The sequence below is a fragment of the Geospiza fortis genome, unplaced genomic scaffold (assembly GCF_000277835.1).
Source record: "Geospiza fortis unplaced genomic scaffold, GeoFor_1.0 scaffold662, whole genome shotgun sequence".
Classification (NCBI taxonomy): Eukaryota; Metazoa; Chordata; class Aves; order Passeriformes; family Thraupidae; genus Geospiza; species Geospiza fortis.
Window position 1 is genome coordinate 1,340,019 of NW_005054450.1, and position 25,168 is coordinate 1,365,186.

Below are 25,168 nucleotides of genomic sequence, written 5' to 3' on the forward strand. Positions count from 1 at the left end.
GTATATACATATAGATATATACACACACACATATATATGTGCATACATATTATTTTTATATTTATATATATACACATACATATTTATAAAACATTAAAAAGAGCATTGGTGGTTCAAGCATTTATTTTCCCCCCTCCCCCATGGAAAGAAAAAAACAACAACAAAACAAAATAAAATTACACATTTAAAATTCAAAATGAGCTAGCAATGGCTTATAGTCCTAGTGTGCAATATGGATATTACAAAAGGCTAGAATCCTCCCTCATTGTCTTTTTTTAAATTTTTGTTTTTTAAAGTTGTTTTTTTTTGCTACATTGGAAATTTTTTTTTTTAATTTTTTTTTCTTTATAAAATTCCTTCCACGCAGACTTTAATCCAGTTGAGTTTGTGGCTAGAATGAACAATCTAGTCAATAGTTTTTATTTAATTTTTTTGCTCTTCAGCAGTGAATGGTAGCAGAATCAGGAGGGTCCATCTCAAGGTTTATTATTGTTTGGTTTTTATCTTGTTTTGGACAAAACAGTTCCATTTCCTCTCTCCTTTTTCCTCTTCTTATAGAGCCAGTTGAATCTCCCTCTCTTTCTCTGGTCATTCTTTAGACAGTCCCATTGATATGAGAGCTTGGAATGACAAACCACCTGCTCTGACGGGGTGTTGGGCTGTTGAGGCCCTTGTTCAGAAAAGCACTTAAGCTCGGCCTTAACCCTGGGCCCACTCAGAGTCTTCTGCTTAAGGGTTTTGCTGAATTAAAGCCTGAACATGGCAGAATAAAAAGCTGGGTTCAACTTTCTTTTGTTGTTGTTGCAAACAGAGACAGTGTACGAGTTACAGGAACAGGGCTGGGAGGAGGACGGGGCCAGGCCGGCCGGGTGCCCCTGCCCAGGGCCACCTTGGGAAAGAACCCTCACTCCCTGGCCAGCTCCTGAGGTGACACAAGAGGTGACAGAGCCTGGGAGAAGGGCTGACATGTCAGGGAGAAGGAGGGGGCCTGGGGGGAGAAAATGGTGTGCATAGATAAACACGGGCCCTTCTGGCACACTCAGCCCCACGGGGAGGAGCCGTCCGGGCTGGGGAGTCCTGCCCGGCACGGCCAGAGCCGCTGCACATCTCCCACCCCTTCCTCCGCACTCTGCTGCTGTCCCCAGTGCCGTGCAGTGCCTCGGCCCGTGGAGGCTGGTGGGAGGTGAGACCCTGTGTCCCAGGGCAGGCTCCCACTCCCGGGGCAGGGACACAGGGGCCCAGGGAAGCCCCTGGCACCAGCTCCCTGTGCCCTCCAGGAGGGCTCAGTCCTGCTCCCACAGTCCCTGACAGAGATCCTGGTGGTTTTGGCGGTACAAAATAATCACATCTGCTTTGCAAGATGTGGCTTGTGTTAATCTAAGGATTCCTCCTGGAGCCCATCACCATACTATCTAAGTAGCTGAACACAGGGAAAATGTACAAGTACAGAACCTGCAGCAAATGCTAGTAAAGTAAAATCTTTTTGCCCCATCCCATTTTGAGAAATTCCAGGGCATCATTCCATCACTCTGCCCCAGGAACATGAGCTTCATTCTATTCAAGAATGGGGTTGTGCTAGGAAACACACAGCTGAGGGTAGGGGATATACCAAACAAAACAAAAACAAACAAACAACAAAAAAACCCCCTATAAAAATAAAAGCCACACAAATAGCTGATAGAGGAAAAGAACTCCAAAGAATTAAATAAACTACAAACTAGTGATAATATTTCATTTGTTTTCATTTGTTTCATCTCTACAAAATTCAAGTTAGAGTTCGGAATCGTGCAGGTCCGGTCAGTGCTGGGAGTGTGAAGTCAGCCTCAAACCACAGCATTAAGGCCCCCCCTCCCCTGCCACCCCTACAAACATACACTACATTGGAAGAGAGAAAAAAAAAAAGGGGAAAAAAAAAGAGGAAAAAAAAAAGGATAAAAAAAATTGCACACAATTAACCATATGTAAGGGCTATCCAGAAGGCAGGTGACACCTCCCCCTCCACCCCTTGGCATTGGTGGTTTCTCTTTTGTTCTATATATAGTAATAACCTTTACAGGAAAAATACTGTACAACTTTTTTTTTTTCCTTTCCTTTTGAAACATTAGCTGAACATTCTGTCCCCACATTTACACAGCTGAGCTGCTTGTTTATAAATCAGACCTGATCTGCACCAGTTCCTTAGGGAAATAACCAAAAAAAAAAAGCAACCTAAATTTCTTGAGGCCTTTATCTGTTCAGAGTGAAAACAAATCCTGGGGATCCCTTAGAGCTGAAGTGCTCATGAAGCTGAGGAGGGGAGAGGGTGCCTGCATGGTATAAAAAAATGCATTTTAATTTTTTTTTTAAAAAGGACAAAGCTCAGACTAATCTGGTATGCTTTAAAACTGGCACCAAAATAACGATCAGAATTCATTCATACTAGTCCTTCTGGTGCCCTGGTGTGTGCAGACAAGCCCTTTCAGGCTCAGGCAAGGATTTGGGGTCAAACAGCTCCTGTGGCACCTGCCAGAGTCTGGGACAGTGTCCTGTAGTGTGTGTTCCCAGGCCAGGCCAGCAGAAGACAGCAGGGAAGAGCCTGGAGCCAGGGGAGAGCCCAGGGGGGCCCGGAGCTGCAGCAGCTGCCCAGGGCCGGGTTCCAGCCGGCTCTGTCGCTGCAGAAGGCAGTGCCAGGCAGCGGGTCCTGCTCAGGGCAGGGCTCTGCTGCAGAGCAGGGCTGGCAGGGCTGTCCCCTCCCCAGCCCCGAGCTGAGCAGGGCACCCAGGGGGCTCCGAGCGTGCCCTGCCAGGGTCACCTGAGATCCGTGTCTGCCACACACACTGCCTGCCTGCAGCAGGGCTGGGCTCGGGCTGTCCTGGCCCCGCTGTCCCGAGGCTGCTGCAGCGACCAGGACGCTCCTGTGCGAGCTTGGTGCTCCCTGTGCTGCACACGGGGCAGGGGCAGCTCACAGCCTCCTGAGATGGGGATACTGAAGCACCACAAAAACGCCTCACCTCCGCAGAGAGGAAGCACCTAGGGGTTGGGATGAGATGGAACTGGATGGCAGAGTAACCCCAGTCCTCCAGTGAGACAGACCCTTTAAACTGCCTGCTGTGTTCTTCCCAGGTTACTTCAGCTAAATCCCTACAGTCAGAACAGCAAGGATGAGGAGAGGTGTCCTACAGAGAAAGTGTAGACTGAGAAAGTTTTACAATATAAATAGCATTCAAAATTATTATCATTAACAGTAAAAAGGATCTGGAAGAACAGAGGAGTGTCCCATTCCCACCCCTACTCATTCATTAATGCATCCTCATTTATGTGACAATAAATACCCACTCCCACCCTGGCTGTCTGATGCCATTTAATGCTGGAGAAAGAAGGGGGAAGGGTGGAGAGAGAGAGAGAGAGCACACTCCTCACCCCCTCCTTCCCACTGGCAAAAGCTGAGCTACTTGTCTTTGTGACACCAATTCCTTTAATTTTATATATGTGTGTGTGTGTGTACATTATATAGAGAGACACACACACAAATATATATTTCTAAAATTCATTACCTCTTGTTCCCACCCACCCCCCTCCAAGAAGTGGAGATTATTATTATTATCGTACAACTGAAAACATGGAAAAATAAAACCCAGAAAGAAAATTGGGGGGATAGAGCCCCACCCATAAAAAAGGGTCCCCAGATGGGCACAGGCTCCACGCACCGTGCAGGGAGCAAGGAAAAGTAGTGGGTACCCTCAGGGTTCGTGTCCATATAAACGGTATTTTTTTTTTTGCTGCATCCTGCCCCGTTGTTCCAGGATCTGTAGAATGGAGTGATGCAGCACCAGTCCTGCTGCCAACTGATCTCTTCTGGGGCCTGGGGAGGAGCAGGGGTTTCCTTCCTTCCTCTCTCTCATCTGTGGCACGGAGTTCGTTTTTCATTTGCCATCCCCATCTTTGTTCTTGCCTTATACGGGGTCCTCTTAGTAAATCTGTGTAAGAGAAAAACCAAACCACTGCCGTTGCTGTCTCTAGGATTAAGGAGAAGCTGCTGGAGCAACGGTGGAGGCTGGGGGAGCAGCCGGAGCTGGAGCAGGGGCAGGAGCTGGGGCTGGAGTGAGGGCTGGCTCGCCCTGAGGCCTGGAAGCATCGCCATGGTCTGTGGAAGAAGCACCCTCCTCTGGTTCTCCATCTTCTTTAGCGGCCAGGCCTTCGGGGTCCGGCAGCGATTCTTCGGAATCTGTGTTCAGGTCTTCCTCCTCCTCCTCCTCCTCATCATCATCATCGTCATCCTCCTCTTCATCATCCTCCTCCTCTTCATTCATCTCCTCCTCATCGTCCTCTTCATCCTCTTGGGAAGAGTCGTCCTCGTCCTCCACGTCCCCGGAGCCCGGTGCCCCTGCGCTCCTCTCCGGGGCCGCGGCCCCGGCTCTGCTGGGGGACGGGCCCTCGGTGGCCTCTGCCTGCTTCTTGCTGAGGTCCAGGGAGTCACTGAGGCCCACGCCGGCCGCGTTCTGCAGGAAGAAGAGGGAGCTGTTGTTGTCAGTGCTGAGGTTGAGCGAACTGTCCAGGTTGATGGAAGAGTTCTGGATATCATACTCAAGAGTGGAGTGGGCGAGGCCCTCGGGGCCGGGAGAGATGGCAGGCAGCTCCCCTCGCTCCTGCTTCTCGTGTTTGCGCTTGTGAGAGTCCATCTGAGACATGCCCACCACCGTGTGCTTGCAGCCGGGGTAGGTGCAGTGGAAGTGGGAGCATTTGAGTTTGTACTTGCAGTCAGGCACCTCGCAGTCCACGCTGGAGCTGAACTGGCAGAAGCCGGCGGCGCTGATGACGTCCTGCTTGCCGTGGTGCTTGCGGTGCGCCGTCACCTTGGTGCTGTCAGTGCAGCGGAAGCCGCAGCGCAGACAGTGGAAGTGTGTGCTATTGCCAGAGAACTGACAGTCTGGGAAGTTACAACTCAGTGAAGACTTGAAGCGTTTGAAATCATCCAATACTAGGTTGTCAACACGGTCGTGGTGCTGGGCGTGCTTATACATGTGGGTACGGCCGCAGAACTTGTAGCCACAGTTCTCCCGTGTGCAGTGGTAGTGGGTAACCTTGAGAGAGAACTGGCAGCTGGAGTCCTTGCAGTCCTCGTAGAGGTCATAGCGCCGAAATCCCTCCAGCATCATCCCTTCGTCCAGCATCTTGCGTGAGGACGCGGTCTTGCGGCGCTTGCCAAATGGGGACATGTCCTCAATAATCCAGAAACGCTTTTTGGCCCCCGAGGCAGTTGGCATAGTGATGGTGTTCCCTGAGGAGAGAAAGCGCAGGGCGGTGTTGCTGACAGCCAGGTCTGTCCATCTCCCAGCCGGCCTGGCAAGCTCTGTGTTTGCCAAGACACAATGCTGCAACTGTTCCCACCCGCAGCTCGTCCCTCGAGCTCTCAGCGAGCCTCAGCTCCAGGACTGTGGCCTAGCTGATGCCTGCTGGACATCACTTCCTCAGTTTTCAGCATATCCTGCCTTGTGTCTGATTGCTGCTCTGGCAAACCTGATCTTGTACAAATGTTAACTGTTGCTTCCCTGGTTTGCTACTTTCACTGTTTCTCTTGCTGCTTAACCTAATCTCTAGTCCCGTTTTCCTCAAATCAGAGCAGGGAGGAGCTAGCTTGTTCGAGTCCAAGGACTGAGGTGTGTTACTGTAGTTCACTGGGGTGGTAAAAAGAGCTGCAGTGTGCTAAAAGCTTGTACGTGTGCACTGTTTTCCCCTAGCCAGGCTCTGCACTACAATTGCCAAGGACAGGCAGGAAGTGAGGGAAGATCCCATGCGTGATTAAAACTGCAGCGGGGGGGGTGTGGAAATTTATAGAAACAGGATGGACTTTGGCCAGGAGACTGCAACATCCCTCACTGTAATGAGCCTACATATTACAATGAGTGCACTTAGAAAGACAGATGGACAGATGTTCAATGGGGCTAATTCTCATCATCACTAGCCAGTGGACTCTGAGAGAAAATACCAGCTCTGCAACATTCCCTTGGGTCTCAAAAATTCCACTATGCCCCTAGTATAAATAAAGCTCCCTCATCTATCTTCCACTTTGATTCACAGGGCCAGCATAACTGGCTAGTGCTCATGTCCCCTAGGATCACACTGACATCAAAGACACGACCTCAATCTATCTATTAACTTTTTTCTTCTCTGCTTGCTGTTTCCAGAATCAACCCACAATCTCCAGTATCAACATGCAGCACAGACAAGGTTGGAGGCAAGAATTTCTCACCAGGTGCAGAACTGTGAGTGTAATTAGAAATTATAGCTTGCAACCAACACATACTTTTTTTTTTTTTTTTTACTCTCTCCCTGCTGAAACTGCCATCTTTTTAAAAGAGGCTCAATTTGTGACACACAGGGCGTGGGGCCTGAGAACCCAGAGCAGTTTCCATCCTGGTCTGGGAGACTGAAGGGACAGTCAACTGTGTGGCATTACTTCCTTTCTGGCAGGTGCACAGGAATTACAGGTGACAACTCCTCAGTGACACCCTCCAGGTGAAGGTGGTGACCACTGAAGGAAAAGCTCCCACACTCCCAATGGAGGCGGCAGGAACCTCCTCTCCCACATGGCTGGGCCGTACAGTTTGTGGGATAAAGCAAAGAACAAAAGGTTTTTCTACACCACTTGTGACTGGCTCTTGTGCTCAGACTCAGGACACCAGCTCAGGCCATCCATGGTGAGACCATCTGAGTGACACGGTGGAAACTGCACGCTAAGGCTGATTTAAACAGCTACCAGTGAAAGAATAACTTTCTGTCACTGGAGATTTGAAATTGGCAGGCTCTTAACTACAGAATCTGTGACCAATTTGCTCTCTGCTCCCCCCTAAACATCTGGTATTGAAAATCCAGTTCTCCACTTCCAGCCAACTCATGTAAGTGCAGTGGTGCCTAGACAAGTCGCTGCTGTCCAGATTAACTCTGTTTAATAAAATTACAGCCAAACCATCAAGTTCCTTAGCAATAATTAATTAATGCTCATATTGTCTGTCTTTGGATGGGAATATGGGATAACCCATCTTAAAGAAAATACTCTGGAAGGGAAATAAATAGAATTTAAATTTTGCCTGTTTAAAACTCTGTATCTACACAGCTTTTAAAATAGTTCAAACGGATGTGCTTAAAACTTTAGTTGAAAACCAATTCTGTTTTCTCATCTAGGTAAAGTTTTGGAGTAAGGGCATAATGAAGAGAGATGACACCTTGGTGCACTCTCCTCTTTTGCCAAAGTTCAGTCCCTGCACCCTGTGAAAGGTTACAAGCCTCAATGGATGTGATCCCCACCAAATCTCAATGGTGTTTTCCATAAGGTTATTTCTTTAGCCACTAATAATGTCAGCATTCACCAAACTATATCAAGGTAAAAACAAAAGACACTTAAAAATATTTGATTAGAGGAAGCACAGCACAATGTTAAAAATGTTTCAGGTTGCATGCAGTTCAGTTAAAAAAGAAGCAAAGACAGAGTTTCTTGTGAATTTTGTTAATTGGCACACACTCATCTGGACAAGGCAGGGTTCCTTCTCCTGCCAAGTCTCTTGAGAAAAACCTATGAACTGGAGTTGGAAACCTGTGAAGTTGGTCCTCCAGCCATACTCCCAACCTTTGACCTTGGATTTACACATTACTGAAACTGGCAGGAAGAATGACTGGGACATTTGAAGGCTGCCAGAGGCCTCATAAGTGTGAATTTTAAGCACAAAGATGTCCTTAATTAACTAGAAAAGAGCTAGGAGTTGAGAAAAGAAGCCAAAATTGAGACACACCCTAAAAGCCATTCCCAGATGGAATGAGAATACCCAGCCTGAGACATCTCTGATCTTAGTCACACATGGGAATCATGGCAGCCTAAAACTGCAGTCGATCTGTATTTTCTGCAGCTGATTAGAGCCTTGATAAATAACGAGTGTGAGAAACAGCTCAACCTGTCTGATGATGTCATCACGTGACACTGCCTGTACTTCACTCCTCATCCTGGGAAGGCACCCCTGAACTGTGTGGCTTCATATGAAGTTTGCAAGATCAGTTGAAGCACAGGACCTGGGTACCTCATCAGACATTCATGTGTGCAGCACACTATGGCAGGCACTGGCTTGGGTGGCCTGGAAGATCTAACCAGGAAGTCCAAGTCCCATTAATGCCACATGAGCAGAAGTTTGCTCTGGGGCCACTTTGAGGTTACCAAGACACCGAAAATGCACGTTAACTGTGGATTTTGTTAGGTTTTTCTCATGGTTAGGAATTGGTGGCAATTGCTCTCAGTTATTCACCCAAATGTCTATGAATGATTTGCTGTGGTTCGTTTCCCCTTGGCTGTGGTTACTGTGTCAGCAAGGAGAAGGAGCAGGCATGGATGGGCCCTTGGGTAACATTTGCCAAGGCACAGAGTGACCTTTGCTGCTCTACCCACCCAAAGGTGCAGAGCAAAAACCATGGGCAGGGTGAGTGGGGACAGAGCTGGGCACAGGACATGGAGAGAAAGCAAAGAAGTGTTACCTGCTGCATCCTGCACTAAGGGAACGTCACTTTTTACTGGAGTTGGAGTGGCAATGATGGGCGAGAACCCAGCGGTGCTGGCGGCAGGCATGACAATGCCTCTGCTGGCTCCCAGAGTGGCACTGAGCAGGGAGTACGAGAGACAAGATGGAGAGAAGAGATAGGGCAGGGTGGGGAGGGGAGACCTAAGCAGGGCTTGTGAGAAAGATGGAGGCAGAGATGGTGGTGGAGGTTGTGGTGCAGTGTGGGTTGCATCATCGGCAGCGGCAGTAGCAGTAGAAGGAACCAGGCAGCCTGGAGAATGTGGAGAGAAAAAAAAAAGCAGAAAAAAAGAAAAAAAAAAAAAAAAGGAAAAGAAAAGAAAAAACAATAAAACAAAACAAAACCAAACAAAAAAAACCCCAAAAAACCAACAAAACAAGGAACAAAAGAACTGAAATGAGAACCCAAGAGCAGAAGCAATATGATGAAAATGGAAAATACATTCACAAATGTATGAAACAGAACTGCAACAGAGAAGAAACAGAAGGTGAGGAATTGACAGCACCAGGAAGAGGAGAGTTGTCTCTGCAGGAGGTAAGGGGGCTTTATGGTGTGGGGGAAGAGACATGGGCTTTCAGGCAGGAATTCTGGATTCATTTGGTCATTCTGGCCCTTGTTCATCTATAGGGCTGCTGCCTGCTTCAGTTACCAGCTGTAAGGGTGCTCTGGCATTTGGGGCAGGTGGAGCTGCTCCCTACCTGGAGAGCAGTGGGGGGCATTTCCTAGCACTTGGGCCACTATTGGCACAGAAGAGTGTGCCAGGAACCAGTGCCCCACCAGAACCCTCTGGAGGGGCCATAATGTCGTGGGGCCAGTGCCATGACCCAGCAGTGCTCCTACAACATGACTGCTGTGATGGCCTTTAAACTGGAGGGGGAAGAAAACTAGGAAAATGTGTATGGAATTAAAGCAAACTGAGGCAGCCTATGCAGAATATCCCACTAAACCTTGGGAAGGTACAGCTCAGAGATCCCTGGTCATCCCTAAATGATGGCAGAATTCCTACCAGGTATCTGACTCCTGAGGAGTTGAGCCTGTAATGCAGGGCAGGGGGAGATGGCTCTGCATGATCCTGGCAAACAGGGCAGGAACTCACTTTCCAAAAGAGGGGATGAAGGGGGACTGCTCTGTGCAACTGCACAAAGTGGAACAAGAGTTTTTGGGTGAGGAAGGGAGCTCAGTGAGCTGCTTTTAGATGTTACTTTCTGAAGATGTGATAGGTTTTATCCCCTGTGTATGTCAATCTGCTGTTGTACTTCACCAGTACAATAAAGTGCCTGACTTTGGATGTTGCTTGAGGAAATACAAAGAGGTACCAGAGAAAATTCCAAGTACAGAAGGGGCCCACAGCTCTTTTTTTCTATTCTTTTTTTTCTTTTTTTTTTTTAAGTCAACTATTAAAATATACCCAACTCCAAGACCCAGGATAAAAACCTCTCTTAATGGGAGGAAAAAGGTATGCTGCTAAGTTCCTGGATGCTTGAGGTGTATATTTTGATGGACCTCTTCTCTCAGGTGCTGGAGAGAGCTGGGTTAGTGTGAGGCACTACTCAAGTTGGCACAGTGTGTATTTTAAGGTGCCACTGTCCCTTGGCCTCTTTTTATGAGTTTATCTCTCAGGAGAGCAGGCAACTGATGATCCATTTCACACACACCCTTCTCCCTTACCTGCTGATGTACTTTCATTGCCCACTGGAGTGCTGGAGCAGCTGCGGTCCATGTTGGAAGATTCAGAGGAGATGCCCCCAGGGCTACAGCCAGTGTAATCCATGTACTCTTCTGTTTCAGTGTCCATCATGCTTGGGGGTCCCTGAAAGGAAGCTGGGGTTCCTGATGAGGCTGGGCTGGGTGCCATGCTGCCAACCTGGGGGAGATTTTCATTTCTTGGAGTGTGGCCAATAACCTGCAGCAGGAAAACAAGACGGGGACTTTCACACCAAAAGCAAGACACCAGGACCAAAACCATCTGTCTGCACGTCTATCTCCCTCTGCCACAGCTCATGGGGGATAGCTGGCACGTGCCTGTGAGTGGAACCCGTGGCACTGGGGCCAGGAGCACGACTCCTCCTGCACGAGGAGCTCAGAGCATGGAACCTGGCACATGCATCCTGGTATGTGAATTGTGCTGCACTCGGGAGCTGGGAGTGTTAATCTTGGCACCAGCATCCTGCTGTGTGCATTCTGATGTGTTCCCAAAGAGGAGGTGTTAATGTTGGCATTGCCCCCTCACCCTGTGGGTCCTGCTGCAGTCAGATGCTGGAACCATGCCTGAGTTCAGTGCTGAGCCCCTGAAAGATGGAGGTTAAACACAGCATTTTCTGCCCAGTGTGCACTAGAATTCTTAGGGTTAGATTCAGCATGTGCTAGAAGAGTAGTGAAGACAAATTTTTTGTTATATCTTCCTAAATCTGATTCTTGTACCTAAACTTTTTATTAGAGACCAAAAGCTGCCACAACAGCAACACCAGTTCCTTAGCATCTGTGAACTCATTAAACCCAACAGCACTAGACTTGAACAGTTCACTTACTGACAGTAGTTAATAACTAACAGGGACCTCTTATTCCCATGTTGTGGAATAAAAGAGGGTTCTCATCTTGCTTCTACAGATGGTCTCTTTTGATTTCCATATACCAGATGATGTTCTTAGGGTCAGATCAGCCACAGGCATTTAAGTAAAGACAGCTTGTTTCATCTACCAAGTCAGTGGCAGATGAAACAACTAAAGAATGAGAACAAGTGAGAGGTGGCAGGGATGCTGTCCTTTGGAGCAGCAGCTCAGTGCTGCAGCTGAAACTCTTCCATTCCAGACCTAATCTGCCAGCTGCTCTCTGTCTTAGTCAAGCAGCAATTGCATCACTCTGCTACTTCCTGAGAGAGGAGAGGGAATGCCCCAACTAAATCCACATCAATAAGGGAAGAGAAATGTCAAGATTGGTATTTCTTCCATCCTAGGTAAATTCTTTATATGTAACAGGAAATATCTGCTTTAACCAGCACATTCAATTCTTCCATATCCTAACCTGTTAATTTTAATAAGCCAATTGTATATATTGAAAGAGCTGGGAGAGAGTGCAAGTTGTAAATATGAGTATTTTAGTGTTATCCTTCTCAATATTTTTCTACAAAATTCACAAGGAAAAACTGTTTGCACTAAGCAATGCTTTGCAATCAATGTTTCATCATCTTTACTCATCTTGTTTAAGTTCAGCCAGGTAAAGCTACCTTGGGTGTACTCCCACTGCCCAGTAGCATCCCCCAGTGCAGACACACATCCCTCAGAGTCTGGGTACCAGTGTCCTGGCACTGCATCAGCTCTGCAGCCAAAGGGGCCAGCACTGCCTGTGCATCTACAGCTTCAGCAACAAGGCGTTACCTGAGTAGGAACACGATCAAAGTTCTTCCCCAGCATCCTTCTCATGTGCTTCCTGGCATGGGATGTCATTTGGTGCTTGAGCAGGAAGGAGAACTGGCAGCCCTCTCGGATGCAGTGGAAGTGGCTGTTCACCTGGTTGTATTTGCAACCTGCAGACACAAACCCCACATTGATGTTGCACGTGAAGGTTCCGAGAGGGAGCAGGACCAGCGGGAAGACGATTGGAAAGAACATTATCAGTGGTCATGGGTTATTCAGCACCAGTCTTGAATGAAAAAAAACCAAACTCACAATCTACTGCCTGCTGAGCAACTGCAAGAGAGGATTACAGTGTACAGAGATCTAAGACCTCAGCCTAGTCCCATCCCTCTTTGTGCCATTATAAAGGAAGGAACATTGCCATTACATCTGGTAGTGCCTAACGCTCTTCAGTCTTAGCTAGTGCCTTTTCTTTTACAACAAGAACAAAACCAGGACATTCAGCTGTATCATAGAAGCTGCAATCAAAACACATGCTCATAATTGGATTAGAAATGAAAAGTTCTTTTTTTTCCCCCCCTCTAACTGTGCTCTCAGAAAAGCAGTCTCATATCAGCTCTAGCTCTGGCCAGTGTGTGTGCTCTGGTTAGACAGGAATGAGCCAGGAAGTGTTTACTGCCCCTCCAAAACTGTTGTGTAATAGGGCCAGCTACTGAACAACAAGCAATTCCTCTGGGTTCTGGCATAGAGCACTTCACATGTTCTGCTCCTCGTGGCCACAGCCACGCATGCCAGGCGAGCACAAACCATGAAGGGACAATCCCAAACAGCCACACTGTATAGCTGATAAACAGTGGCTTGTCATAGTTCAAACACAGTTACATCAGTGGTCAGGATCCCATCCTCCCTTGGCCATATGCACAGAGGTAGAGACCTACAGACAGGCTCACTCTTTTACTTATCTATCTACATCCATCCACCTTCATTATATGTGTGTTTCACCTCTCTCTCCCCAGTCATACACACATAATTATACACACAGAAACATACATTGAAAATATCTATCATGTTTCTTCAGAAAACATAGCCCTTAAAACAGGCCAGTGCTTTCTGCACCTGCTATCTATAAATGCACAACATAAACCCCAGGGGATGTACCCATGCAGAAATGAGTCCACACGTTGGTAAAACCATACACACCTACACCATCCCACCAAGCCACCTCTATCTATGCAGGCAAATGCAGGGTGCTGGCTGAATGTGTGTCCAGTGCACAGCAGGGCCAGCCCACAGATGTACGTACTGCTGGATGCATGTACCCTGTGTACCCCATCCGTCCCAAACCAAACGCTGCTGACACATGCAAAGGCTGCAGCTGCCTCGCTGCCAAACAGCTCCTGGCTCCCCCAGCTCATGTGGAGCCCACAGCCAGCGTTTCATGTGCAGTGTTTGCTCAGGTCCCACTTCCCCCACCCCGCCCACCCTCCCCATCCCCGTGCTCTGGGGCTGGGAACAAGCAGTGCTGCAGGACTGGAACGCTGTCACAGGGGGCAGGTGAGGGCTCGCCTGTTGCCAGGGCATCCCTGTGGGCTGGGGACACGTAGCACTGTCCTGCTTTGTCTAGCCCCTGCTATCACCTGAAACACCAAAAGTGAGTAAATAACAGCAACTGCTAGATCTGCTGCCATGTGTAAACAGGACCTGGGTAGGCACTGGCTGTGGTGTGTTGACATGTATTACCCTGGTTACCACAAACAAACTTCCATTTGGGTACAAATTCCTGATGTATTCAAAGCTGAAAAGTTTTGCTCTGGTTACTGTGGCTGTTTCCCTGCAGTGGGAAGGAACACCCAGAGGTGTTATTCTGAACCTTGTTTGGTTCCAGCCTTTGTTCCAACCAGGAGTGATAGGGAATGCTGGGTCTGTGACATTGCTAAACCACAATGAGAAGGTTTAAGTGAATCCCAGGCAGTTCAGGATAGGGTTGTCTTTAGGAATTCCCATTCAGAGTCCTGGATTTCAGCTCCAGGTACCTCCACGGGAATCCATTCTATTTTTGTTTGTACCAGCTTTACACTGGAGGCACTTGGTTTTAATAACTGCTGCAGTGCTGCTGATTGCTCTGGCAAGTGAGCCAGCCCCTGTCTGAGCCTGTGCCACATTCATGTGTTTCCTCAGGCCCTGCTCTGGGGGGCTGCCCTGCTGCTCACAGGGGCTGTGCAGAATGGGTTTGGAGAGAACAGAGTAGCTTATTACATGTTCTTGTCCATCTCTCTCTCTGATTATGTGCCATTTGACTCTCAATATGCTGCACTAGCACTGGTTAAGAAAAAAAAATCCTCTTAAGAGCATCCTTAAATTTCACCCAACACAAGCAGCAGGTCCAAAAGACTACAAAGTATAAAAAACAAACAAACACACACAAAAAGGCATTGACAATTAGATAAAAAGAAGAAAAAAGAGGAAACTTTATGTCCAGACAAATTCATATATACAATTCTGTATAGTACAGTCTCTATTCATTTAGCTTGAGCCTATTTGTGAAAACATGCTTCAACCAGACAGACCAGGAACTGCTTTATGTTTCGTTGCCTTTCTTGTTTAGTGATTTAATGACCAAATACCTCTTAAGCATAACGTGCAGGTTCTAACTTACGGCATTCTTGGCCTGGACATGGGACACACCACATGAGAAACGGAGCAAAACTCACCTAGTCTGCCACATTCTTCCCGCTTGGTAAAATACTTGAAGCCGTTGGCTGCCCTTCTCTCTGCCTTCTCATGCTTTTTCACGTGCCAGGGCAGCTTGGTGGTGATGTTAGTCACGAAGAAGCAGCCCGGACGCAGACAGTGGTAATGCCCTCGCATGCGGAATTCACAGTGCTGGAGGGGAGCACACAGGTATGGATGGTGCTTTAGGCAGCTCTAAAGCAAATGCACTCTCAACTGCCTGCTGCTAATGGTGTCCCTTCTGATGTGTCACAGGGGCCTGCACTGATACTCCAGATCCCATTTTATCTTCCACAACTTGCCATGCACCTTGTTCCCTCCCTTTTTACATTGCTGTCTGTAATACACTATTCTCTGCTGAGATATCTCAAAGCTTACTCATGGCTTTCCCTGGATTCATGACAGATCTTTATTCTATTTCATCTTGTGTCTCTCAGATTATTCTCATTCCCTTGTCCACTTAACCCAAGTCAAAAATACACAAAAGTGTCATGATTTCCCATTTGATAAAACCCAAATGGTTTTCCAGATCATGTAATTATGACTTCCATGGTTCTGTAGTAATGCCAAGAAAGCCACACACAGCTTCACTTCCTGCTGGAGAGTCAGTCTACCTGATCCTTCATCTCCTTCTCCCCAGTCCTGCCAGAGCACTGCTCTGGAATGGCTCTTACCTGGTTTGGACAGAGACACTGCAGGGAGTAGTAAGCAAACTGGTCTCGCACATTCACCAGATTATTGTTGGGGTTGATGTGGTCCAGGCAGTGGGATTCTGCTTTGCCAGAGGTTTTGCACACATACTTGCAGTTCCCAAAGAGACAGTGGAAGTGGAATTTGTTGGCGTACTTGCAGTCTGTTGCCAAGCAGGGATCACTGGAATACATCCAAAACCCAATCATCACCTTCACTCATTTCACACATTTGTTTCTTTGCCAAGATTTAATTCAAGGGGAGCCCAGCTGAAACCTCTGTTCCAAACATGGCCCACAGATTTCCCATAGCCACCTTTCTCTTCAGGGAAATTGAGGCTGGCAACACTACTACAATTCCACCCAACTACTGCACTTTCCTGGTTAGGATTATTAGAACACAGCAGTGCACAGTGGGTTCTGTACTCTTTGAGGGCCACTTTTCCAATTTAAAGTTCAAAGGAAACACAACTCTTGAGCGTGGCCACTGCAGGATGCCAGGGCTTCCCCTGATCCGACAAGACCAGCACTGCCCCTCGCATCAGCTAATGGGTTTGGTACCTTCCACCCCCCACTCAGTGCATGAATTTCTGGCCCAATAACCCTTTATTGTCACACTGCAAAGATACCTCTAATTCTGCACAGCTCTCACAAGGGACAAAACAGGGATCAGTGATAAATAGATCACCAAGTTTATTTATCTTCTAAACTCATGCCTAAAATTGTTCTCAGATGCACCCAAAAACCTTAAAGTATTTCCTAGACTCCACAGAAATAATTTTTCTGTGAAGTCAAGCCCAGAGTACTTTCTGGGCAGGTTTCTCAGTGGGTGAGCAGAAGTGTGGTATTGCAGCTCTGAGGAAAGGTTGGCTTGGGAGGATAGAAGGAGGCAAATGGCAGCTAAAACTTACTTCTCCTGGAACTGAAGAAATCCAGGTTTGACCTGAGGCTTGGCATTCTCCAGGGAAGTCGTTGCCAAGGGTGAAGCTGCCAGGTTAGGCACTGATGCTGGGATCTGAGGCATCTGGGGTATGGTTGAAGCCAGCTGTTTCCAAGCAAGTAGTGTGGGAGCAGAGGGCATAGCAGCTGGATTTGGAGTGGGCACGTCAAGGGCAGGAGCACTGGCCATGGTGGCAGAAGCAGCAGATGGTGATGAAGGGGCCAGTGAAGCCTTATTCTCAGTAGCAGTTGAGAAGGGAGACTCGGAGTTGCTTTTCACAGTTCCACCTTCAGTTCGGAAGTGAAAACTGCAAAACATGATACCAATTCACACATAAATTCTTGACCATTTCATGTAATTTGATTAAACACCAACAGGAATGTGGCAGGAGCCTGTAAACAAATTGGTGTGGATAAATCCTAAAAGGGGCACTGCAGACTTTGAAGTAAGATTTAGGGCCATCCTAAAATCATCTATGAAGAGAAGGGAAATCATTAGGATGGGTGGAGACAGGTGCCAAACCCTGTTAAAATTAGAGAACCCCCAGAATCACTGCAGCCACTGAGAACTGCTGTGGGGCAGCTTCCCAGAGCTGCTGGGAGAAGCCAGACATTTCCTGCTCACAGAGAAGCATCCAACAGGAGAGACCATCCATGCTGGCAGATCAGTCTTAAAATTTGCAACATCTCCTTCCCTACAACCCCTTCAGACTCAGGCAAGTGAATGGCCACTGGAAGCCTTACTCATTCTTTACTTGGACATTCCATTGCCTTAAAAGGAACCTGGGCTGGTCCTGAACTGCAGCGTGCACTGCAGAGCTGTCCCTGCCCCCTGCTCCCCCACTCACTTGGCGTGCTTGATGGCTCCATCCAGGGTGCTGAAGAGGGCTCCACACTCCTCCACCACACAGTGGAAATGCACCTTATGCAGGAAGTCACACTGGGCATCACAGAAATCCTTGGTGCCAAACCTGGCCAAAACAGACAAGCAGACATCTCAGGGGAGGCCCCAGGAGAGAAGTGGAGTTGGAACAGACATTATTTCTGTATTTTATAACTCTATTAGCATTCCCACAAACAACAGTAATTCTAGATCCAGAATCCACCCCTGGATAGGAGGGTATCTCTCAGATGGGAGAGATGAAGCCTCCTCATTACAGCCTGGACTGCAGAAATACTGCACAGCACCATCCCTGATGTACAGAACAACAACCCTGCCATGCAAACCCCAGAACAAAACCCACCACGTTATCCAAGATATGTCTTGTGCTATCTTGGAGCAAATGGCCAGGAGGGCAAAACCAGCTCAGCGTGGTGTCACTGCTCACCCACTGCTGAGACCCTCTGGACTTCATAAGTGCAGCACAAATACCTGTGATTTCAGGAAACTCCAGAATCACAGGGAATCAAGAAAAGAAGTAAGAAACGCTGGCAGGAAGGATTTGAAACTTAACAAGGGAATCTTGCATAATTAAGGTACAACAAACTACAGTTGCTCTGATGAGCAGGAAAGCAAGAAACAAACAGCAGCCTGTATGGTCCCAGGAGGGACCTCTCACCAAAGGGAGGGTAAAGGAAAGAGAAAAAACTTGTACTGGAGAAGGAAGGTCTGTGGATATACAACATGTGCTGTCAGTTATGGCTTGCAGGGAGAAGAGGAAGGAAAGTAATTGTGGGGTAAGAGAGAAGAAACCATGTTATTGCAAACTAAAGGGGCTGTTTCATCAGAGACAAGAAGTGTTGAGCCTGGAAAGAATCAAAAATGGCTGCATTATACAATTTGCTTTGGATGGGAAAACTAAAGACAAAGCAGAGAATTTGGGATGTAGTGAAGACCTTCTAGAAGAGCAGATAAAGGGACTCATTGGAAAAATACAAATCAGTCAGTCTGGATGATGTATGTCCTGAAGTGCAATGGAAATTAACTCCCAAACTGATTACATTACCATTTGCTGGTTTTTAAGCCATAGAGAAGGGGGAGGTACTACATAAGTGGAAAAAAAAAAAGAAATTAAACAGTCGAGGTACTGGTTCTTTGAGGGGAAAAAGAAAAGACAAGTCATCTTTGGCAATTATCATACCTCTGGCCTCAACTTCTCCTTCCAGTAAAGTAATGGAACAAATATTAAGAGGGAGGAGAAAATCATTAAACATCTAGAGGATAAAGGAACCATGAGCAATAAACAGCATCAGGATTATAAAGAATAAATCTTGCCAGACAAATTTAATTGCTTTTTTTGATAGAATTACAAAATTAGTGGATGAAGGGATGCAATATATTTGGATTTTAGTAAAGCATTTGATTCAGTCTTGCATATGCTTAGAATTAATTCCAATTGGCCTGGATGTAATGCCACCTCATGGCTTGAAACTGGCTGAGGGACCATAAACAAAGGCTGATGACAAGCAGCACCACACTGAGCTGGGAGGAGGAGGCATCGTGTGAGTGCTGAGAGGAGGACTTGGGTTAGTCTGAGTTTATTTAACATCTTAATTAGTAATCTAGGAGTAAACAGTGTGTTTATGAAACCCACAAAGATACTAAACCGGGAGGAGGTGAAAATGCTAGTGCAAGAGGAGGAAATGAGCACAGAGAAGTTTAGCAAGACAAGGGGGAATGTTCAGAACAGGAGAATCATGTTTGGAAACACACAACAAATACACCTGGGCGTGGGGATGTTTTATACATTGGGGACTCACTAAACAACTTCAAAAGCAATTCTGTGTCACAGAGGATGATAACCATGGTACCAGACATTATTCTGTGTAGATACAAACAAATTCTGAGCTGCCTGTTTGGGGGCAGGAGGCTTGCTCTGTCGGGAGGGGAGCAATTCTGCACCATCCAGGGAACAGCAGGAAAGCAACAGGACCCGCAGGCACAAGGGACTAATCCAGAGACAGATTAAAGGAGGCAAGTAAGCCTGGTTAAATGGAATGCTGAAAGTTTGGGACTGTCTGAAGGGGCTGAACTCCAGCTGCAGAGAGGGATGATCTGCTGTGGTTCAAGGGGATATAAACAGCTGCAACGAAACTACAAGAAGTGGAATTCAGGCAGCATACCATGGAAAAGTTTGTGGCATTGAAACTTACTAGGTGGCAAGAGACAAGAAAATAGCCACACTGCCTGGCACTATTACAACCAGACCAGACAAAATGCAAATGGACTGCCGGGAAGGACCTCACACCAGCCAGGGGCTGATGGACTGGAAGATTTTCTAGTGCTCCCCATTAAAGCCTTTGATTTACAAAGTGTGCACTGGCATTTGTAAGTGACTCTCTGTGTCAGAGCACAAACCTATGTGTCTGCCTGGGTGTATCTGTGTGCCCTCAAAGCACGTGTCTGTCTGGGCGTGTATGGGCATGTGTCTGTGTGGGTGAGCTTTGTATTGGCTCCATTTTCTTTTTGAGTCTCCTTTCCTACAACAAGAGCAGCAGAAACCATTCCAGCTCCCATACTCTTTTCCTGATTCCCATGCCTCTACATCCCCCAAACTGGTTCAGTTTCAGTTGAAATGCCCCAGGAAGCATGTCAAGGCACCAGTGGCCTGTGTGTAAGAAGTGGCCATGCTCTCACACAGGTGCAGTGCTCAGGGCACAGCTACACTGGGTCCCCTGGGCTTGCACTGCAGGGTCATAAGGAGGAGCCTAAGGTGAAGTCCAGGATAACAGACCTACATGAAGATCCGTGCTTGTATCTGGTTCTCAAGACCCCTTTGCACAATGATTCTATGTGGACAGGTATTTCTTGTCAGACATTAACACCCAGTGCAGGTAGGTACAACCAAGGGTTAAATGTGCTCCGGGTGATCAGTGTCTGACAGAATTAGGCCCTTACATTCAACAGAACTCTGTGTTCAGGGTGAGCCAGTGAGTCAGACACTGCAAAGGAAGCACTTTCCCCTTTCCCCTGCTCCCAGTCCCATGCTCTCCTTACCGGCGCAGGTACATCTTCCATGGCTCAGAGAGCTTCTCCTGGACAAGAGCCTTCACTGCCTTGCCCAAGTACTGGGTTGGCTCCCCAGCCCCAGCCTGGCTGCCTTCTCCTTCTGTCTTAATGTTCAGCAGGTTGCCAAGACTGGCACTGGTCTTGGACATCTGGAACAAGAACACAGACACTGCATCAAGGCCAGCACACACGGACACAGCCACCCTCAGGACTGTCCCACAGAGAGCAGTGTCTTCGAAGACTGAAAAAGATGACAAAAGGTCTGTGCAGGCTGCTTCAACTGCATCAGCAAAAGTCAGTAACACCTCACTCTTCTGCCTCTTCCACCCACCCATCATGAAGCACTCAGGTGCCTACTGAATATTAATTCATGGATCTCGTTAAAGTAATGAAGCATCTTGTCTATTTTATCCACGGGGAAACTGAGGTGAAGAGAGACATCCCCTATCTGACTGTGAAAAAGGTGACTGGGCTTCAACAGCAACAGCCCTGTGTAGCTCCTACAAATTGCTGGTGGTAGAACTGGCAAACTCTAGTTTATTCAGTCATCCCAGCCACAAGGATGTCTCCTTTAAAGTGACTACTAGGTATGTGTGAGGGGTGGAAGGATGAAAATCTCATTCAACTGGGGAAAAATTCTGTCTCAAGTTCCTGGAAAATTCTTACTAACTTCAATAATAAAATTGTGTCACTTTTCTGTGCTAAATGGACACATCCTCCGTGAAGCAGGACTTGGTTTCACAATCTGCATTGTGTGAAAGGTTTCAAATAGAATCTACACAGAGAAGGTTTAGAGGTCCTGGTGTAAAATGTGCAGGATAGAAAGATGAAGTTACTCAAGCCTGCCTAGAGGGAAAATTTTCTTTCAGAAGAAATGCATTATTTCCCAGACTCTTTCTTTCTGTGTTGTGCTCTCAATTACCTCCAGTAACAACAGTGAATTTCACAGCCTGAATAAAATGCAGGATTGGGCCCAATACTTGCACTGGAAACTCCACCCACTTGAGGGTCTCGAAGCCCTTTATAAATATCAGTTAATTAAGCCTGACAACCCCCTAAATAAACTGCAGTAGGCTTCAGGAATCCTGGTTATTTGAGGCTCTCTTAATGCCCCCTGAAGGTAAAGCCCCTGCTGCTGTGTGGAGACTGCAACTCTTTATGGCTGGAGTCAGAAATTCAGGTCGTGTGTCTCCACTGGTAATTCAATTTCTGTAAAGTTTTTTTCCTGTTCTTTTTCCTAGAAAAACAATGAAGGATTCCCCCATGGACAGAAATTGTGTGCAGCCAGAGGAAGAAGCAAGTGTGATGTCTTCCTGAGCAAACTAAGCTTGATTCTGCAATCTTTAGTCTTGGAATTGGTTCCATCAATCACACACACAGTGGGTTCTACTCTTTGCTGGTTTATCTCATTGGTTAATCCCAGTCCTTTAACCTGACTCCTAGTTTGCACCTGTGCTACATTTGCTTTGCACAACTTTAAGACCCTTATGTCAGACTGCGCACAAAGAAATGCTTTTTTCTAAACATATACTTTTATCACATCACTTTTATCCTGGAGATTTTCAAGTGAAGTCTCCATTGAAAGAGAATTTCCCTGATCTGGGACCTTCAGAATGACTCATGACCCCAGAGAGCAGAGCTACTAAACACTTTTGCTCACTAAAGAAAGACCTGCATATTTGGAAACACTAAAGGGACAATACAAAGAAACAAATAAGAAATTAAGTTTAAAAGGGAAAATCGAAACCCCAGTGTAACAGAAAGCCAATGGAGGAGAAAAGTGACATAAGGATAAATGCAGAAATTAAACAACACAGAGAAAAACAGTGATAAGAAAGAAAGGAGGTGGGAGATTACCAGGCAAAGTCACTTTGCCCTCTCTTGAGGGTTATATGGCCTTGATGCATGTAACACCCCGAGCCAAGGGGATGGCAATAGTAATGCCTATAAAACCTATCACATAGCAGAATACTAAAGCATGGCTCAAAGGGTGCCCTGATCTCTAGAGCAGTTGTACACAGCCACAAAATTAATCTTGGTACAGTAGAATTTATCATGTGAAAGCGAAATATACATTTGAGATGATGTATAATTTAACAAAAAAGTAAGAAAAAAGAAACTGTGCATCATGTAAAATAAATATTCTAGGACACAGTAAAGGGGACTCTGTTAGACACCATTACTCACACCAGAAAGACAGAAATTGATGATTTTGGTTCAAAACTTCTAATTTTTTCTTCTCTTTCATAAAAATAGATTATTCTATCCCTCCCCAAATGAAGGAGGGAGAGTAAATAAACAAAATTATTTTATTTTAAGTAAATAAACAAAATTAATAATATAAAAGGGAAGTGAGAGAGAAGTTGCCAGGTTCTGAAAACAAAAACAAACACACCCAACCCAGACCAAACCAAAAAACCAAGCCGCCCCTCACAAAAAAGAAAAGAAAAGAAAAGAAAAGAAAAGAAAAGAAAAGAAAAGAAAAGAAAAGCTTTTGGAGCTCTCCTCTGTCTAGAAAGGATGGGGAAAAAAAAGGTGTCAGAGGCGGCAATATATTTCTTCAGCCAGTTCATTAAATTAATTCGTAAGCAGTGGCTCTGAAATTATACCCGATGAAAAATGGTCTCAAAATTTAAATGGTACAAACTCATCTTATTAGAGGCAAAACATTAAAAAACAAACGCATCTCTTCCCCCCCTTCCCCGCTATCGCAGCTTTAATTTCTCTTGGTGGGGGGAATGAAAGGCGTTTGATGGATGGCTCTTACCTTATTCATAAGCGAGGATAAAAGAGATGAATTTGCTGAGACTGTGTGGCCATTTGATTCATTACTGAAACACACAAACCAACAGGGTTTAGTTAAGATGTGCACAGGGACTGTGAGCGCTGAGATTAATCCTTCTCCCTTCAGGCTGCCTCACTCCTCACCTACTACATCCAGGGGAAAAGAATGATGCCAACCCTCCCTTGGGCAGGCCAAACTCGCCTACTTGGGATAGCCAAGAGGGACAGAAAGAGGGTCTCAGGTCTGCAGAATTTAGATCTTTCAACTACTAAATGGCCTGGACCTCTTCCCCCCGGTGTCCACTGCATCACACTTCATTTGTTAACTCATTACCTCCCCCAGGTTGTACCCCTTCATCCCGTTAGGATTTTCAGAAATATCACAAAAATACCACAAAAGCAGGGGGGATGTTGACAAAGGCTCATGCTGCCAGGGACAGGGATCCCCTGGGCAGTAAGGAAGGCAAAGCACAATCCATTCCATAAGGAATGGCAGCCTTAGGATCTCTGCAGTTGGCTCCAAGTGCTGGACTCCCAAAGGGAGGCTTGTTTAAATAAGGTATGGACAGGAATGGACACAAAGGTCAAAGTGGAGCTCACTTATCCCCAGGATCAGTTCCTCTGCTCTCTTTCCACACAGCACAATCCCCAAACACTCCTGTTCTCAGCAGAGATGCTGGGCAAGTGGGACACATGCTTTGAGACAGGTGTGTTCACACCTGCACAACCATCACCACAGCTGTAGAGCAGCCCACACCAGAGCCAGAGCAGAGTGAGCCTGACACCCAGCTGTTTTGTGAGTCCCGATTCTCTGGAATGTGCTTTCCTTAGCCCTGATTCAACAGACTACAGCAGTGCAAATGCTGCTGCTAAGAGTGCGCTGAGGTGCGGCAGTGGAGCAGTTTCAGTCAGCAAGGACTGACGAGAGGACTAAGTGAAAACCGCTTTGCCAGTGGCTCGATTTTCAGAAGGGAGCAGAAGAAGTGCAGCTCTTGTTGAAGAGTCAGCAGGTGCCTGTGAGCCCAAAGAACCACCTGGAGAATGGGGAGCAGAGTGAGCCTGCCTGCCTCCAGTTTTGGGGCGTTCAACTCAACCACTGTGAAGCTGCCTTTCCCCAACATGCTGTGCCCTCTTGATTTACAGGTCCAGAAACTTCCCAAAGCCTGATGTGGGAAGTGCTGAGTGTTCCTGCCTGCCCACTTCTCTCACCCGTGGTCCTTGACACTCAGGTCCAAGCTGTGCTCCTGCAAGGGGTCCTGACTGGTGGCAGATGTCGGTCCCATGGCCTCTGCAGGTTCCTGCTTCACCTGGACTGGATTGAACCGTCCGGGAGGTGCTGGTTGTCCATTACCTGCTCAAGAAATACAGTGAAAGTAAGTGCAAAAAAAATTAAAAACATAGGTCTAAAATGAGGTTACAACAGCAAATAAGTTAAGTTAAATCATTGGCATCAGTGCCTAAGTGGAAAAAGCAAAGAAAAAGTGTGGGGGGGAGGGAAGTGCTGGGATTGCTGGTCAGCGTTTATTGCCAAGTTGACATGATGGGTTCTGACGTCCACTCCAGCGTGGAAATTCTTCAAGTGATAATTATTGCAAAATTATGTCAAAGTTGTCCAGGCTACGGGCCCTTTAAAGGAGAAGGGCGGAAGGAGCGTGGGGGAGACCTGATTCTCTGCACAAACTGTCATAACTAATTTGCGGGGCTGCCTCTTAAGCGTTTATTAAAGACTCTGTTAATGCTGAGGCAATGTGGCAGCTTTCGACTGCTAGTCAAGCCCCCTTGCTCGTCCCCAGCCCCAGCGTTGCCGTAGCGACAGCGCTGGCCCGACAATTCAAATTAAAGGGGGAGAGGAAAAAAGGAGGGAGGGTGGGGGGAATGGACGGGGAAGAGAACAAATCGAAGCAAAAAAATTAGGAAAAACAGCAAAGAAAAAAGGAGGGAAAAAAAAGTTGCTGACAGAAACATGTCTGCAGAGCTTTTTTCCACAATCCCCAAGTGACTAAAATATTAATTTACCCTCCGGCAGTACAGCTGACGGCGAGCTGCTTCTCAGACAGCAAGTGGCATTTTATTAAAAAATAAAGGAAAATAGTTCCCTCAATGACCTTTCTCTGCTTTAGGAAACAATTTTTCAAACAATAATTTTAAAAGTATGTGAAGGTTCCCCTCCCTCTTTAATCAGATAA

At 46.8% G+C, this 25,168-nt stretch overlaps 1 protein-coding gene across 2 annotated transcripts in view; it reads right to left on the minus strand.

Annotated features, from left to right (window-relative positions):
• Window positions 1–280: 280 nt before the first annotated feature.
• The window catches only part of CASZ1 (castor zinc finger 1), a 102,616-nt gene continuing 77,728 nt past the window's right edge, over window positions 281–25,168 (minus strand). The window contains exons 10-20 of one of the 2 annotated variants that reach the window (XM_031062553.1): window positions 24,192–24,333; window positions 22,966–23,029; window positions 20,187–20,347; window positions 17,098–17,220; window positions 16,222–16,557; window positions 15,296–15,494; window positions 14,603–14,774; window positions 11,913–12,061; window positions 10,207–10,441; window positions 8,497–8,790; window positions 281–5,257 (exon numbers count right to left, since the gene is read on the minus strand). In XM_031062553.1, the coding sequence (XP_030918413.1) occupies window positions 4,002–5,257; window positions 8,497–8,790; window positions 10,207–10,441; window positions 11,913–12,061; window positions 14,603–14,774; window positions 15,296–15,494; window positions 16,222–16,557; window positions 17,098–17,220; window positions 20,187–20,347; window positions 22,966–23,029; window positions 24,192–24,333 (3,131 nt within the window). In that variant the 3' untranslated portion in view covers window positions 281–4,001. The remainder of the gene's footprint in view (window positions 5,258–8,496; window positions 8,791–10,206; window positions 10,442–11,912; window positions 12,062–14,602; window positions 14,775–15,295; window positions 15,495–16,221; window positions 16,558–17,097; window positions 17,221–20,186; window positions 20,348–22,965; window positions 23,030–24,191; window positions 24,334–25,168) is intronic. The other variant, XM_031062552.1, reaches the window with a different exon arrangement.